Source organism: Rhinoraja longicauda, chromosome 3 (genome assembly GCF_053455715.1).
Source record: "Rhinoraja longicauda isolate Sanriku21f chromosome 3, sRhiLon1.1, whole genome shotgun sequence".
NCBI classification, from domain to species: Eukaryota; Metazoa; Chordata; class Chondrichthyes; order Rajiformes; family Arhynchobatidae; genus Rhinoraja; species Rhinoraja longicauda.
In genome coordinates, this window is record NC_135955.1 from 85,068,245 (window position 1) to 85,086,723 (window position 18,479).

Below are 18,479 nucleotides of genomic sequence, written 5' to 3' on the forward strand. Positions count from 1 at the left end.
TCTCCTGTGTCCCCCCATCCGGACCAAACTCAGATCCTGGGGGGACAGGGCTTTCTCCATCGCTGCTCCCACCCTATGGAACTCACTACCCCAAACCGTCAGAGACTCCTCCTCACTCACCACATTCAAAACATCACTGAAGTCTCACCTGTTCAGCACTGCCTTCAACCACTGACCGTCACCTCACCTTCTGTCTCCTTTTTCTATTCGTTTACTTATTTATCTATTTATTTTCTTCTCTATGTTCTAGTAATCCCTGTAAAGCGCCTTTGAGTGTTTGAAAAGCGCTATATAAATATAATGCATTATTATTATTATTATTATAATAAATTGTGCCGATTTATGGTTAAACTGAAACTTGTAATAATGATTAATAAGAAGTTCAGCAGTGAATGTAATATCTCCTCGTTTCCCCCACTACGACAACTCACTAAGATGGCTATAACATCTTGCACAAAACGGAATTAGAGCAGCAATATCAAATAAACTCCATCACCCTTTCATTATTCCTCCTTACCTTATACCTCACAAAAGCAGTGTAAACTTCTGTTGACATTACATTTTCTAATGAGGTCTCTGATCATGTTCAACCTCTTTGGCAAATATATAAACATTCAATAAGCACAATTTTTACAAAATGCGCATATACTGTTTCTATAGAGCCCAAATATCTTTTTAGATATCACCTGAATACAACACTAGAAGAATGCCTATATTACACCAGCTGCCTTCAGAAAATGGCTGTTACCCTTCTTCATAAGGAGTTGTAATTTCTAGCTCACTGTTCTTCCACACTGGTGTTAAGTGAAGAATTCCAGAATATTCAGTCCGTAATAATGAAGGAATTGTTATTTATGATGTTGCTGTTTTTCTTCCAGCAAGAGTTCCTGCAGTAGTGTTCCTGAGGTGTAGAACTGGCCCTCGATCAAAATCATCTTCCACTGCATCAAAAGTTACTGCACCCGCTAAAGGAATTCTCTTAACTTCAAAGTGAGGTTTTACTTGGGCTCTTTGGTGCCCCACTGGACACATGCTGCTTTAACAGAAAGAGTTTCTCTTTCCTCCATAAACAATTTAGTTTGTGTCCACACTGGGTCAAGGCAAGAATTAGTGGCTGGGAGGTGACCGGTTTGGTGAAACACAAACTGAATGTTGATGAGCAGAATATTGGTGATTAAATGGCAGTATTTCACTATTTATTTGGAGCAGGCTGATAGAGAAGCAATGGCTACTATTTATTTACCCTAATATTGCCACAGTTTACAGAGACAATTCTCAATACCTGCTGAGTACATACAATGGTCATTGTTGTATTGGCAAAGCTTGACTTGGGGAAGATGTCAAACTTTCATATACTGCTCCTCAGCAATATGGCTGTGATATTGTTATTGGTTCTAGAGTTTATGTGCATTCAAAGGACTTTGTTGATGGCAGTTGGAGTGTACCAATCAAGAGAAGATTGAATAGGACTGAGTGCTCAGTACTTATAGCAGAAGATATTGGCAAATCACATCTTCTTTGCCTGGCCTCCACTTCTATAGAATTCAAAGGGTGAGCCTTGAAAGATTTAAACTAAAAGACACAATCACAATTACAGCACATAATAGTTTTGAAAAAGAAAATTGAAAGCGGAAATAACTGAAGTGCACAAATTCCTTACAATTTTGCGACCAAACTGGCAAAAAGAGAAACAAAACTCAAAACGATAATACAGAAAAGCACAAAGAGTTTAGAGGAGAAAGCAACAAAATGAAAAAAACATGTTGGATAGGTTTAAAAATCTCAAAATAAAATGTTGCGCAAACTTAGGATTGAACTTCAGAAGAAAGACTCAAAATTGAAATTCTCAATAAAATTAACTAAGGAACTTAATTTTTTTAAAGTTACCCCAAGTTTAGAGAGTAAAAATGGTGAATTCACGAGAGAGTAAATTATAAAATGAATGATTAAAATAGAAAGAAAGTGAACTAACTCCAAGGGCAGGTGTTGGGCAGGTTTAGGCCAATGTAGGGACAGAATAATGCTGAGACGTGGGGCTCAGTGCTACACCCTGAGAATTGCATGTATTGGCCAACTCACAAGTATGTTGACAGACCGGCTGATTCCCACTGTATTTCTGATCAACTCCCATTAGATGAGATGGATGCTCCTGTCTCCCCAGCCCAGGGATTTCTCAATGGCTGTCGAGCAACTTACCAAAAAAAAATCTCCAGAAAAAGGAGAGCTGGGCAGCTAAAGAGAAGGAAAGGAACAGTTTCCAATGCATAAAAAAAAGATGGTGTTACTGCCAGCTGCCCTGTCCTTCACTCTAACAGAAGCATGGTGGCCTTGAATTCTCACCATCACTCTTAAAATTATCCCACTTTCCAGACATTCCTTTGCCTGCAGCGATCCTGCTCCAATCAAGTTTAGCAAGTTCCTATCTAATATTATCAAAGTTGGCCTTGTCCCAATTCAGAAATTTAACTTGGGAACCCGCATTGTCTTTATCCATAACTATTTTAAAGCTAACAGAACAGTGGTCACTGGTCGCAAAAGGCTCGCCAACCGATACTTGAGACACTCCTCCTTCCCAATTTCCTAAGAGTAGATCAAGCTTTGCCATCTCCCTAGTGGTGCCCTCTTCATATATTTTAAGGAAACTATCCTGAACACATTTGACACTTTTTTTGCAGATAACACTGTTAGTAAATGTTTATTTGGTACCAAAATTGATAGTATAGGGAAGATATCATTAGGTTGTAAAGGGTGCAGAAGAGATTCACCAGGATGTTACATGGGCTTGCAGGCTTGAGTTATCGGGAGTGGTTGGATAGGCTGGACCTTTTTTGTTTGAGGTGTCAGAGACTGAGGGGTGACCTTATTGAGGTGTACATCAAGGGAACGGATAGAGTGAACATTCAAGGTCTTTTTCCAGGTTAGAGGATTCTAGAAAGTAGACGGCAAAGGCTTAAGGTTAGTGGGGAGAGATTTAGACAATAAACAATAGGTGCAGGAGGAGGCGCGATCGCACCGCGATTACAGCAGTGGGAGCCCAGCAGTGCCAGCCCAGCAGTGGGAGCCCAGCAGTGCCAGCCCAGCAGTGGGAGCCCAGCAGTGCCAGCCCAGCAGTGGGAGCCCAGCAGTGCCAGCCCAGCAGTGGGAGCCCAGCAGTGCCAACCCAGCAGTGCCAGCCCAGCAGTGGGAGCCCAGCAGTGCCAGCCCAGCAGTGGGAGCCCAGCAGTGCCAACCCAGCAGTGGGAGCCCCGCAGTGCCAACCCAGCAGTGCCAGCCCAGCAGTGGGAGCCCAGCAGTGGGAGCCCAGCAGTGGGAGCCCAGCAGTGGCAGGCAAATCATGGTGGTGGAACATCTAGAGCCTACACTACGTTTGATCTACACAGCACGTCTTCTTGAGGGGAAGATATGGAACAAAATGAATATTTTGTGTTTTAATGACCTATGTAGTGATCTATGTACTGAAAGCTTAATGTATTATATTTGATGCTTTTGTATATATGTATATATCTGTGGAGTGACCACACGGAGTGAGTGACCACCCGGAGATGAGTGACCACCCGGCGATGAAACCCCAATTGTGTTTAATTGTGTTTAGTTGTGCTATTGGTTTTGTTTGCAAAAAGCAATGGTGTTTTGGTTTTGTTTGTTAAATATATTTTAGCCCTCGAATGGTAAAGAAAACAATTTTATATAAGACAAGGGGGATGTTGTAATATATAAGACAAGGGGGATGTTGTGATATTGCTCGGACTACTTTGTGTATCCAAGAACTACTTTGTATGGCTGTGTATATAAGTGATGGGTGTGATTAGACAGTCACTCTGGATCCAGATGACCACGGAATAAACAGCCTGGAGTTGAGCTCCAGCATTGTAACCTTTTATACACGTGTACTTGTGGTCCGTCCAGAGTCACTAAAGGTACAACAGGTACCGGACCACGAAGTACAAAAGAGGCCATTCAGCTCTTCAGGCCAGCACCGCCATTCAATGTGATCATGGCTGATCATTCTCAATCAGTACCCCGTTCCTGCCTTCTCCCCATACCCCCTGACTCCGCTATCATTAAGAGCTCTATCTAGCTCTCTCTTGAATGCATTCAGAGAATTGGCCTCCACTGCCTTCTGAGGCAGAGAATTCCACAGATTCACAACTCTCTGACTGAAAAAGTTTTTCCTCATCTCAGTTCTAAATGGCCTACCCCTTATTCTTAAACTGTGGCCCCTTGTTCTGGACTCCACCAACATTGGGAACATGTTTCCTGCCTCTAACGTGTCCAACCCCTTAATAATCTTATACGTTTCGATAAGATCCTCAAGGGCAACTTTTTTCATTCAGAGGGTAGTCCATATCTGGAATGAGCTGCCAGAGGAACCTATAGAAGCTGATACAATAACGACTTTAAAAAGTCATTTGGACAGTTATAAGGATAGGAAGTGTAAGCGATTTCTGGGCCAAATGAGGCAAATGTCCAGTATGCCAACGTAGTCAGCATGCACAAGTTGGGCCGAAGAGCCTGTGGTGGAATTCTGCATCTGTGACTCTTCGCAGATGATGCCATAATTTATAGAGAGATTAAAACACCAGAAGACTGCTTGTCCTTACAAAAGGATCTGGATGCTCTCTGTGAGTGGGGGAAAACCTGGCAGATGACATTCAATACAACCAAATGTCATACCATGCATGTCTCACACAAGACTAAACCACTTTTATTGGAATACAACATGGGTAGCCATACATTACTTGCTGTTGACCGTCACCCATATCTAGGAGTCGAATTAAGCAAAGATTTAAGTTGGGCGCGCATATTGGTCAAGTGTCTAACAAAGCAAATAGAACGCTCGGCCTCTTAAAATAAATTTCCACGCATGTAGTACATTCGTCAAAGAGAACGCCTACAAGTCCTTGGTGTTGCCCAAATTGGAGTACTGTGGAGCTGTATGGGATCCTTTCAACAACAACAACAAGATCACCCTGGAGAAAGTACAACGCAGAGCAGCTGGCTTTGTATGTAATGCCTACAAGCGCAAATCAAGCATGAATAATATGCTGACTTCTCTCGGATGGGATACCCTAGAGCTCCGCAGAATCAGGCTAAGACTTATTGCAATTTATAAAGAGATTCACACAATCACGCCATCAAATCTTCCGTCATCCCAGAGCACCAACTGCCATGAAACAAGACAAAATACCGGTCCCAACATCATCAACTCACTGAATTTCAATAAACTTTGCTACCAATATTCCCTTTAGCCAAGGACAATAAGGGAATGGAATATGTTACCACCCAACACATGCGCCGCTCCTGATGTTCAGTCATTTAAAAAGGGGATTGAGCATCTAGATCTCCTCAACTTGGTCAAAAAGGCCCACTACAAAATTTAATCACTATTCTACTCACTCTGACCTGCACGAGATAACCACTTATGAGGTGTTTGCGCAGTAATCAACCAGAACCAGAACTAGGATGGAAAGTGACACGGTTAATTCAGAGACTAGGGTTCTGAACATAAAGGAAACTTTGAAGGTATGAGATGGGAATTGGCTAGGATAGACTGGCAAATTATACTTAAAGGGTTGACGGTGGAGATGCAATGGAAAAGATTTAAAGACCACATTGATGAACTCCAAAAATTGTTCATTCCTGTCTGGCGAAAAAATAAAACGGGAAAGGCGGCTCAACCGTGGCTAATGAGGGAAATTAAGGATAGTGTTAAATCCAAGGAAGAGGCATATAAATTGGCCAGAGAAAGCAGCAAACTGGAGGACTGAGAGAAATTTAGAACTCAACAGGGGAGGACTAAGGGGTTAATTAAGAGGGGGAAAAAGAGCATGAAAGAAAGCTTGCGGGGAATATAAAATTGACTGTAAAAGCTTCTTTTGATATGTAAAAAGAAAATGATTAGTGAAGACAAATATAGGTCCCTGACAGTCAGAATTTATAATGGGAAACAAGGAAATGGCAGAACAGTTAAACGAGTACTTTGCACCCGTCTTCACTAAGGAAGACACAAACAATCTCCCAGAAATACTAGAGGACCAAGGATCTCGTGGGAGGGATGAGCTGAAGGAATCCACATTAATCAGGAAATGGTGTTAGGTAAAATGTTGGGACTGAAGGCAGATAAATCCCCAGGGCCTGATGGTCTGCATCCCAGAGTACTCAAGAACGTGGCCCGACAAATCGTGGATACATTAGTGATCATTTTCCAATGTTTTCTCGACTCTGGATCAGTTCCTGTGGACTCAAGGGTAGCCAATGTAACTCCACTTTTTAAAGAAAGGAGAGAGAGAGAGAAAACGGGGAATTATAGACCAGTTAGCCTTACATCGGTAATGGGGAAGATGCTTGAATTGATTATTAAATATGTTATAGCAGCGCATTTGGAAAGCAGTGACAGGATTGGTCAAAGTCAGGATTTATGAAGGGGAAATCATGCTTGACTAATCTTCTGGAATTTTTTGAGGATGTAACAAGTAGAATGGATAAGGGAGAGCCAGTGGATGTGGTGTATCTGGACTTTCAAAAAGCCTTTGACAAGGTCCCACACAAGAGATTAGTGTGCAAAATTAGAGCACATGATATTGGGGGTAGGGTATTGACATGGATAGAGAACTGGTTGGCAGACAGGAAGCAAGGAGTAGGAATTAACGGGTCCTTTTCAGAATTGCAGGCAGTGACTAGTGAGGTGCCGCAAGGCTCAGTACTGGGACCCCAGTTATGTACAATATATATTAACGATTTAGATTACAATTTAGAGAATTAAATGTGACATCTCCAAGTTTGCGGATGGCACCCAAAGCTGGGTGGCAGTGTGAGCTGCGATGAGGATGCTATGAGGCTGCAGGGTGACTTGGATAGGTTGGGTCAGTGGGCAGATGCATGACAGATGCAGTATAATGAGGTTATATAAATACGAGGTTATCCATTTTGGTGGCAAGAACAGAAAGGCAGATTATTATCTGAATGGTGTCAGATTAGGAAAAGGGGCGGTGCAACTAGACCTGGGTGTGCTTGTACATCAGTCACTGAAAGTAAGCATACAGGTACAGCAGGCAGTGAAGAAAGCTAATGGCATGTTGGCCTTCATGGCGAGATGATTTGAGTTTAGGAGCAAGGAGGTTCTACTGCAGTTGTACAGGACCCTGTTGAGACCGCACCTGGAGTATTGTGTGCAATTTTGGTCTCCTAATTTGAGGAAGAACATTATTGTTTTTGAGGGAGTGCAATGTAGGGTTAATTCCCAGGATGGAGGGACTGACATATGATGAAAGAATGGGGCAACTGGGCTTGTATTCACTGGAATTTAGGATGAGAGGGGATCTTCGGGCTAAAGGAATCAAGGGATTTAGGGAAAAAGCAGGAACGGGGTACTGATTTTAGATGATCAGCCATGGTCATATGGAATGGAGGTGCTGGCTCGAAGGCCCGAATTGCCTACTCCTGCACCTATTTTTCTATGTTTCTAAAGAGATTTATATCGCAATTCAATCGATCTGTAAAATATGATTATATACCAACATGAGAAACTTCATTTGCATTGCAAAATGTAGCAGAACGACGACATTGAGGAGATCTGCGGCTACCATTATTTTGTGACCAAAGGGCTGATCTCAGCATCAATTACTTGTTTGTTACATAAACACATCTGACTGAAGATAATTACTGAACTAGCCTGAACAAAGTGAAACAAAGTTGAGGGAGGTGATGATATGAGCTGCCTTTGACCTCTGTTACGCAGATATCATTAAAGCACATACTGTAGCTAAGATCTGTAACAATGAACCTTGTTTGCTTAAGAATCAATTCTAATCAGAATTGATAGGTAGATGAGCTGGTGCTGACAAGTTTGACAGATGTTACCAGTGTGATTCTGGTACTTGCTAGATGCAGGAAAAATGTTCCCAATGTTGGGGGAGTCCAGAACGAGGGGCCACAGTCCAAGAATAAAGGGGAAGGCCATTTAAAATTGAGGTGAGAAAAAACTTTTTCACCCAGAGAGTTGTGAATTTGTGGAATTCTCTGCCACAGAAGGCAGTAGAGGCCAATTCACTGGATGAATTTAAAAGAGTTAGATAGAGCTCTAGGGGCCAGTGGAATCAAGGGATATGGGGAGAAGGCAGGCACGAGTTACTGATTGTGGATTATCAGCCATGATCACAATGAATGACGGTGCTCGCTCAAAGGGCCAAATGGCCTCCTCCTACACCTATTTTCTATGTTTCTATGGTTCCACGGACCTGCTAACTCTTCCTTAATCATGAAATGATGCATTGTGATGCTCACTAATTGTCCATGACTCTTTAATCAAATGTCTTATTGTTCCCCAAACTCTCATGACCCTCGGTACCCTAAGAACTATTTTGTCATTTTCGTTTTTACCCTGTTCTGAAATCTGCAAAATGCTCTAATTAATTCTAGCTTTCCAGTGGCGTTTTGAGAGCGTCTTTGATTATCTTAATACACACATGTTCCGTGCAATAGCTTTTGCTGAGAAATTCATCCCCAGTCATGCTAAATGCACTATAGGATCTCACAAACATGTTGGAGAGAGTTTTGGAGGCTGTTGCTATAATAAGATGTGTTTACCATGACTGACCAGGCAGGAATTTCTCGGCAGGTGCCCTCAAAATGATTAACAGAAACAAGAACTAAAATGATACAGAAATTTTGAAAATGCTGAATGTTATGATATGTTTATCATCTGCAAGGATTGGTTTAGAAGTTCTATCAAAGCTAGAGATCTTGGTTACGGATCTTCTTCAGACACAACCGCACAAGCAATGGAGCACCTAATCACGATCCATCCTAATTGGGCAAAATGTCTCACAAAGATTTGTCGCAACCATTATAATTATTAATCAGATCTATCCCTACTATAAATCTACAAAGAAGCATGTTTCATACGAAAGTGGCAAGAGACAGGTTAGGTATTTGACCCGGGATGTTCAATCTCAGTTTATCTGCGCACATAATGGCATTGCCAAGAAAGGAAAATATACATAAACACCGCCTCTGAACAAGTTCATAATATCTATTTGGATTGCTTCTGTTAAGATCAAATTAATAATATTTTTATCAAAAACAATTTGCCATTTTCTTCATGAAGGTTATGTAATTTCTGCAGCAATAGAGGGCACCATTTGGTCAACAGAGAAAACAAAAACTGAGAAACCTTGAATTGTATAACAGCAATGCTGCCAACATAACTAATTCCAAATATAAAACAGATGGGCGCACCAACTACCACAGGAGTTGTTATGAATTTTGAAGTAAGAAATATATTTTATTGAAGAAATATTGCACCCAAGCTGTATTTTTTTAAACTGATAATTACAGGGCTTTTCAACACAGGGAGAACTAGAAATTAAATTTACGCCATCCATTTAAATACAAGGGTTCTGGAGATAGATTCGCTCAGGTTGCCCATCTTCCTCTCCAACTGAACTGAAGGTATTGTAATTCGCTCAATTTATGTTGCACCATTTAAACTTAATCTCAACTAAGCAAACCAAATATATTATCCAAGAGCTAATTACAAATATGAAATACAGAAAACTATTCCCTAGAGATCTATCAGACACCAAAGTACCAACTTCATTCTTTGACCTTCATGTTTCTACTTGAGTCTACAACAAACCACAGATTATTTTATTACTTTCCCATTTCAGAACATCTAAGTAGTATAGAAAATTACCGTCCAATCTCTTATCTTGCTAAAAAGTAATTAACTTGTTTGTTGATTCATTCCTAACTCAGGTGCTCAGTTTCTGCTCTTTTACTACAATCTGAGACAAATTGCTTTTCCACCCATGTCATACCTCCACTCAGTCTTCTGTTCTGCCCTAAGATCAGGCTTAATTTTGAGGATCCTTCTTTTAAATAAAGTAATCCTGCCCTGGCAGCAGGTTCCCAGTTCAGACAGTGATTGCAAATTTTAAACTATTATAGTTAAAGAGGACAATCTGCCTTGGTTAGGGTTGTTTCCTTTAGAACATAAAGGTCTGAGAGGAAATTTAATTCTGAGGTACAAAATTATGAGGCCTAGGGAATATGAGCCAGGACAAAACTATTTTCCCTAGTACAGAGGTAAATGGCTAAAGAAGATGAAAAAAATCTTTTTAAGTTAAATTAATTGGGAGAAAGATCAGATAGGAAACAAAAAAATATCCGAAGTAGTGGTGGTCTAGAACTCACAATCAGAAAAGTTGGTGAACGTAGAACTCTGATAACATTTAAAGATGTAACTGGACGAGTGCTTGAAGAGCCAAAACGTAAGAAGACCATAGGGGTAGCATGGTGGCGCAGCAGTAGAGTTGCGGCCTTACAGCGCCAGAGACCCGGGTTCGATCCTGACTATGGGTGCTGTCTGTACAGAGTTTGTACGTTCTCCCCGTGACCAGCATGGGTTTTCTCCGGGATCTTTACTTTCCTTCCACACTCCAAAGACGGTCAGGTTTGTAGGTTAATTGGCTTGGTATAACTGTGAATTGTCCCTAGTGTGTGTAGGATAGTATAAGTGTGCGGAGAGCGCTGGTCGACATGGTCTGTTTCCGCGCTGTATCTCTAAACTAAACGCTAGGAACTGGGAGTAAAGTAAATTGTTCCATGTTTGAATGGTATGGATACAATGACCATTCTGTTCTGAATCATTCAAGTTTATTGTCATATGCAGGAGTACGGTGAGGTACAGGTACAATTGAAAATCTTGCTTGCAGCAGCATCAGACACATACTCAGACAAACACACAAACAGAAATTATTAATTCATGATACACAAATTACATGTAAAATTCTAGAAGACTGCAAAAAAAAGTATAGGTGCAAAAACATAATCAGAAAAGGAATCCATGCACAGTCATGCGTGTACAAAGATTGGAGCTGGGGTATAAGCTAGCTGTCATGTGCACCTGTGTAGATGGAGATTGAGGAGGAGATGTTATTACCGATCTGCACTGATTGAGATCTGCTGATGAGGAAGTGAAGAATTCAATTGCAAAGGCAGGTGCAGAGGGCAGGTCTAGCAGCTAGGTGATGAGGTTGGATGGGGTGATAGAATTGAATACCAAGCTGTCATCATAAAGCACGGAAACAGGCCTTTTGGCCCAACTGGCCGATAGGGACCAAGATGCCCCATCTAAGCTAATTCCAGGTACCCGCATTTGGCCTAAATCCCTCCAAACCTTTTCTATCATAGTCGATGAACAGCAGCCTGATATATCTGTTCCTGCTATCCAGATGGTCCAGAGCTGAATGGAAGGCTGGTGAGAGAACATCAGCTGTTGACTTGCTGCTACAAGAGGCAAAATGAAGCTGATCCAAGATATTTGCGAGGCAGGAATTGATTTGTGCCATAACAAAACCTCTCATAGGACTTCATTTTGGTGGGTGTAAGTGCTAGGAGACGATAGAGGCAGGTCATCATGCTCTTCTTGGGCACCTGTGTGATACATGCCCTTTTGAGGCAGTGGGAAAGTCAAACTGTAGTTTGAAGAAGCCCTTAAATATTGCAGCAAGTTGGTCCACACAATTCTTTGCCACTTGACCAGTTGAGTAGTCTGGGTCGGATACTTTGCGTGGATTGACCCTCTTGAAAGATGCCCTAACATAAGCCTCAGAGAGCGAGATCACAGAATTGTCAAGGCTGTGGAGCCCGTTATATGCATCATTGTTCTCTCGTTCAACGCAAAAAAACATTTAACACATCAGGAAGAAAAGCGTTGTTGTTAGTAATGTTACCCACATTCGCCTTGTAGGAGGTGATGGCACGCAAGCCCTGCCACGGATGAGCATCTGTCTGTTACTCCAGCGTAGCTTGAAATTGCCCCTTGGTAGCCTTCAGGAAGTCATGAAGTCCACATATGATACTAGATTGCCATTTTTAAACACTATAGATCTAGCGTTCAGCAGATTATGAATCTCCTGGTTCATCCAGAGTTTCTAGTTGGGGTCATTCTTGGAATGGTTTTGTAAGTATACATTCGTCCACACTTTTCTTTATGAAGTCAATGACAACTGCGGCGTATTCATTTAGGTCCACCGATGAATCCTTGAACATGGCCCAGTCAACTGACGTAGAAGGATGAGAGGAGATCTTATCGAAACGAAAGGGGTTGGACACATTAGAGGCAGGAAACATGTTCCCAATGTTGGGGGAGTCCAGAACAAGGGGCCACAGTTTAAGAATAAGGGGTAGGCCATTTAGTACTGAGATGAGAAAAACTTTTTCAGTCAGAGAGTTGTAAATCTGTGGAATTCTCTGCCTCAGAAGGCAGTGGAGGCCAATTCTCTGAATGCATTCAAGAGAGAGCTAGATAGAGCTCTTAAGGATAGCGGAGTCAGGGGGTATGGGGAGAAGGCAGGAACGGGGTACTGATTGAGAATGATCAGTCATGATCACATTGAATGGCGGTGCTGGCTCGAAGGGCCGAATGGCCTCCTCCTGCACCTATTGTCTATTGTCTATTAAAGCCATCCCGTAACCACTCCTCTGCCTTCACTGCAGTCCTCTTTCCCAGTGCTGCATTTTTCAGTCTTTGTGTGCATGTAGGAAGAAGCAGCACAGCGAGGTGGTCAGACTTTCCAAAGAATGAACGAGGGATGGAGCGGTAGGCGTTCCTGACAGTGGTACAGCAATGGTCGTAAATACAATTTCACGATAGAGCTGAAGAAAGGAAAAGTGACTTTTTCTAAACATCTATGACTAGAAACAATGTATGGAAAATGGACAATTAAAATGACAAACAGGGAAGCCAAAAGTTATTCACAGATTCATAAAAGTATTTCTCGTGGCTCATACCTGCACAAGTTGCCTTGTATTTATCCCAGGAATAATTCATGTGGAACATTATCTAATAAATTATATAAAGGAACACTCACACTGTCACTCTGAAAGGGATTCAGGAAGTTGCCGCCCATTTCTCCGTCTTCTCGTGGAGTACCAGGCGGATTACTCATACTTATGTTACTGGGAGAATTCTGTGGGCAGACACAGATAAATAAATAACCATTATTCTTAATGGAAGCTTTAATCTCCAAGATCACAAAGATCCTTGTTAATAAATCATAAGCAATAACTGTTAAACACACTGTACCCTTACTGTTATCAGCCAAATTCCGAATGTTTGTATGGTTATAAAACATTTTCTATCAGCAATTAAAGGTTGACCTGTCTGATGACCTTTAGAATAAACCAGCATCTGCATTTCCTTTTTATTACAAGATTAGATGTTCAACACTGTAGAACTCCTGGCCAGTGGGTGGAAGTGCCTTTTTTGGTTTATGTCGTTTTCCTGGAAGCATTGCGTGCTTTCTTCTAATGGTGTAATTTACCCGACTGTGGCCAATGCTTTGGTGACCTTTGTCTTTTGTCCTTTGCAGACATTCAAAATCAAATGAGCCACCAGCATTAGGAACGTGGCTACGTTATTTTGTTGAATAAAGCCCTTGTTTCCCCTTCTCTAGTCCGAGAGAGTCCCATTACACTTTGGAAGTCAGAGCTACTTTGATTTCTACAGTTAGCTTTTTGCTGTGTGAGGACCAGACCATGAAGTTATCTCAGAGTACTTTCCATGATCAGCGGATGGTCCCTTTTGTAAGTAGAGTCTGTTCTTTAGATATATCTACCCGATATTTTCCCTACAGCCATTTGGCTATTAAACACTACAACCTCAAATAAGTTCTGAACTACGTAGACTATTGTTGTTATTATTGTACTATTATTGTTTTTTTGTGTGTACGTATGTGTGCATGTATACATATATATATATATATATGTGTATTTGTGAGTGAGTATACACACACACTGAACTTTTTTCTCTCTCGTTTATTATATTATTTACAGTGTACTATGTTTACATATTCTGTTGTTCTGCTGCAAGTAAGAATGTAATTGTATTCTATCTCGGACATTTGACAATAAAACACTCTTGACTATCCGGGTGCATCAAAATCTACAGCATGCCAGCTGGGCCTTTGCTCATAAGTCCCCTTTCTCTGCTTGCGCTATTTTACTTTTCGGGCTTCTGTCTCTAATTATGTTCTTCTTCCCCCATTATAATATAAAACATGACTGCAGCCAATATAGAGTTGCTACAGGCCGTAATAACTTGGATGTGTGCCTGGCCATGTGACTGCAAGTAGCAGTGTAAAGTGACTTTCCAAACAAATGCATGAAAATGAATCAAGTCTCTTCAATATAGAATTCTGAGACAAAGTTAATCAAATTAAACTTTGGTTTAAATATTTAATATGCTATAACAATGGAACTGACTTGATGTTTTTCAACTGTGTCCATTACATCTATGTTTTGGAAACAAGTGGCAATTTTAAGAATTGATTCTTAAAATCTCTTTGCCCTAAATAAGATCAAATTGCAACGCAAGTTGTTATTTCAAGTAGATAACTTTTACATCAAAGGCTAAAAATAATACACCTATTAAAAATAATCCTTACTTTGGAAATGCCGTCCATATCTCCTGAGCCTGGAATTAAAAGAAAGACGTTCTAATTAGTTTTTGTTCATCTATCTGAGCTCTATTATTCCCTACAGCCCTCAATGGGGTCTTGCAAATTTTCAGTCATGTAAAACTGTCAGCGACACAGTACATGCTGAGGTCAAGATACAACTTTACATCATTATTACCTCCATTGTTTCAAGGCCACTACTTGATCAATTCAGGCCGAATAAATATGGCATACAAATAAATAAATATGGCATATAAAAGCTGATTTCATTTCAAATTACAATTACAATACTTCTGCAACCTTAGGAATATCTTCACATGGAGTGACAGCATTAACATTTCCATTTCAGTTCCCATTTTACCTATGGAAGCCATCTTCCTCATTAGATATTACATACGAATGGAAACAGAATATTCATACATTTAATAAATTATTTCTGCTGTCAAATACCCACTGATCTCTTTTCCCCATCAAATCATTCATCTCTTTCCACCATCTCTCAATACCAACTCCCATTCCTACGAAATGCCATTTGGCAAAGTCAGACTTCCATAATACAAAATGAGAGGTCAAATTGCAATTACAATACAAAAAAAAAGGTAGTAACTAATGAATTACAGATGTATCATGGATCATTCACTGGTTTTAGGCTACTGTGACATATTCCACTGGTTCGCAAATGGAGTTGATAATCATTAATTCATTAAATGGAACAAGTTAGTGGTGAAGGGGCTACTTTTACTCAAGGGTAATCACATCATACAGATCCACCAATCCACTCTAACACATTTTTAATGTTTTGACCTCCAATTTATCACCTAATGCTTGTCCCTAATGCACTGCCTCCACTGGCTTTCAAGATACTCTTTTTACATTAGCCTTTTTACACCATTTTCACTTCAGTACAGCTGTAATCAATAGAACTAATGTAATAAGCTGAAGTAAGATGATGCAACTAGTCCTGTCAAGGAATTTCTCGACATGGACCATCCAATTTCTAGTCTCCCAGCTGTTGAAGTACCTGCCCAGAAATTGAATTTCATTCTCATTCAGAAACTAAATGGGTGTTGCATTTAGCACAATTCCCAATTAGGAACTGTGGGGAAAAAATGGTAAAAATTGGGACAATCCATCTTAAAAATACAAGTACAGTGGTTTTCACCTTCCATTCTAAATTAAAGCTTGACCAGAACAGTTCCCAATAGCAACTTAGATCACTGCTGCCATGTTTTTATGGTTGAGATCAAGGGAAACAGGTCACAGCCTTAAATAACTCTCTCCCTGACAGCAACATTACAGCAGCATAAAGGTTTCCAGAGAGGTAAGAGAAAACTTGTCTTCAGTAGTGCGGCCACATTGCTGCCACACTCTCTAAACCCCACTGGGGATTTGTCCTCACAGATCGATTCTCATGCTGCAAATGGCCTCATATCTGTAATAAACTCTGTGAGAGCCAGTAATAATGCAACAAGCATGCACTGTAATGAAAACTCAAGCAGCCACATTCAGATAGAAACACTTCAATGACACAGTCGGGATCCTTTAATTCACATTTCTTAGTCAATCTGCTGTGGGATTTGCTCCTCGTTTACTATGAGTTATAAAAGGTGAAATATTTCACAAATACAGCATAAATTTCTGTCACTAATACTTAGATATGTGCACATTGTGCACATTGCTGATGTCATCCCTGATGCAGAAAACATCAGATGATGACTGAAAAAATTAAGCCACTTTAAGATAGCTAGAGCTCTATCTGAGCTTGCTACTGTTGCACACATACTTTTATATGTGATTTGAGCAAGAAAAGCAGGCAAAAATGGATCTAAACTCAAATGGCAACAACATTTATTTATATGAGCTGTGAGTTGGCGCATAGTGTTAAAGATTCCACAATGAAAAATTCTGGTTTTCCAACACTGGTAGTTCACACTAATTATTTTAACCTCTTTATTGAACATATAATAAAACAGATTGAAATGGCATTGCTACTTGAAGTAAATACTGTGCCCTCCTTTTATAATATTACTGCTGGCATTCCAAGAAGGATATTGCATTGCTAATCTTTAATTGCTTTGGTTTTGGAACACATGTCAAATAGTCGCGAGAAACATAAAAGCATATTTCTAAAAGGAGTACAATGAAAAGCCGTGATGAAGGAAAATTGAGGGAAGAATAAAGATGAGGATGAAACTGAGAAAAGGCATATCCACAAACAAAGTGGGGAGTTAGAAAAGTGAAGAAAGAGGGAGATAGCGAGAGACGGAGAGGCTGAGTAATGGAGAGGGTGAGAGACAGAGAGGGATTAAAAGGAACTTATAAGGCAAGAGTGAAAATATTTAAAAAACATGACAGTTGTAGATTTACTTATTTGACTTTGTCACGAGGAGTAATATGAGAATGGGTGGGGCGGGGGGTTCAAGGTGATTAAACATGGAGGAAAGGAACAGAGCAAAGATTCAATTTTAATTGCCAGGGTTCTTTTTAATCTGACATACAATCAATGACAATGTTCTGCAAATGGGGTTTTGAAATGATTCATGATCTGGACACTGCTGAGGATTCAAAACATTAGTCCTTGACATACGTTAAACTGCAGACCCCATGCAAGCTTGAGCAACAGGAAAGCGTAAGGCAAAGGGAGAGCTGAGCATTCCCCTTGGGACCGGTACCTCCCAGAAAAAAACGGATAAAAATTGCAAAACCTGTATTATTCTGGCTTCTTCTGTTACCTCCCACCAGGTTTATCAGATAGATTTCTTACCACTTTGTCTGGTTCCCTTGAATTTCACAAAAAATAGCACTGCAGGACCAATTATGGTATTGAGCTAGTCATTTTCCATCTTAATTTAAATTGTTTTTTCACCTGTATGAGGCAGAAGTATCAACTAACTTAAAAAGTTAGTGAAGATAAAGAAGTACCAAATGGGAACAAATTATATAGTAAGTCAGTTTACAAGACTTTAACCATGCTCTACTCCAAGTTAGTTTTGATAGGGAGGAGGGAAAGAGGGGAGGAAGTGGGGGCGGGAGAGAAAATTAAAGTTATTCCCAACATTTATCTCTTGTTTATTGCAGGCATCGCTGAAACACTCCACTCATCTTGTCTAAAAAAGATTTTGGAAAACTTTTTGATGAAATTTATTGCCTTGTGTCTAGTACTTTTTGCATATAATAGGAAGCACTGACAAGCAACTTTCAATAATTCTGTAGGAATAATGCTGTAAAGAGAGGCTTCACAGAGTTTGAGAGAATAATTAGGTATCACTTCTAAGAATCAGGATGTGCTGCATTGAAGGAGGCTCAGCTATCTCACAGATGTGAGACGTACTCCAAAGACGTACAGGTATGTAGGTTAATTGGCTGGGTAAATGTGAAAATTGTCCCTAGTGGGTGTAGGATAGTGTTAATGTGCGGGGATCACTGGGCGGCACGGACTTGGAGGGCCGAAAAGGCCTGTTTCCGGCTGTATATATATGATATGATGATATGATGTTGAAAAATCTGAACAAATGTTTTGGTGAAGGTCGAATTCAAAATGAATAACATGTCACAATTGAAAAAAAGTAGAAGCATGGCAGGGAGCAGGAACACTAACTAATTATTTGTTCACCAATACAATGTTCCTCACTACAACAGTGCAACCCCAAGATCTTCCAAGGGACAAAATCTCTACAGCTTTACCTTCGGTAATCTTTTCCTCACCATAATCAAATCATTATTACATTTGCTGAAGTGTCAGGAGAGACAAATTAGTATAGATGAGGATCTTTGTAAATTTTGAAATTGAGCAGTTTGCTTAATTCTTTCCCTTGCTCTATTTGCACACTCACAGTAAACAAAACCCACCAAGGGGCAAGTTGTTACCATGACTTTAAGAAACGTTACCCACCTGAGAGCTGATTATAATTAGTAAGCAGCTGCCTTAAGTTAGTGCATAATGTTAATACTGAGTGAGAAGTGCCAACTTAAGGCTGTGGGGATTGGAATCAACCCCACTCATATTGTAAGAAAATA

At 40.4% G+C, this 18,479-nt stretch overlaps 1 protein-coding gene across 7 annotated transcripts in view; it reads right to left on the reverse strand.

Moving 5' to 3' along the window:
- Positions 1–18,479, reverse strand: part of LOC144592139 (single-stranded DNA-binding protein 2) — a 285,013-nt gene that overhangs the window by 7,257 nt on the left and 259,277 nt on the right. For all 7 annotated transcript variants that reach the window (XM_078396547.1, XM_078396548.1, XM_078396546.1 and 4 more), the window contains 2 exons: positions 14,451–14,479; positions 12,876–12,974 (listed from right to left, as the gene is read on the reverse strand). In XM_078396547.1, the coding sequence (XP_078252673.1) occupies positions 12,876–12,974; positions 14,451–14,479 (128 nt within the window). The remainder of the gene's footprint in view (positions 1–12,875; positions 12,975–14,450; positions 14,480–18,479) is intronic.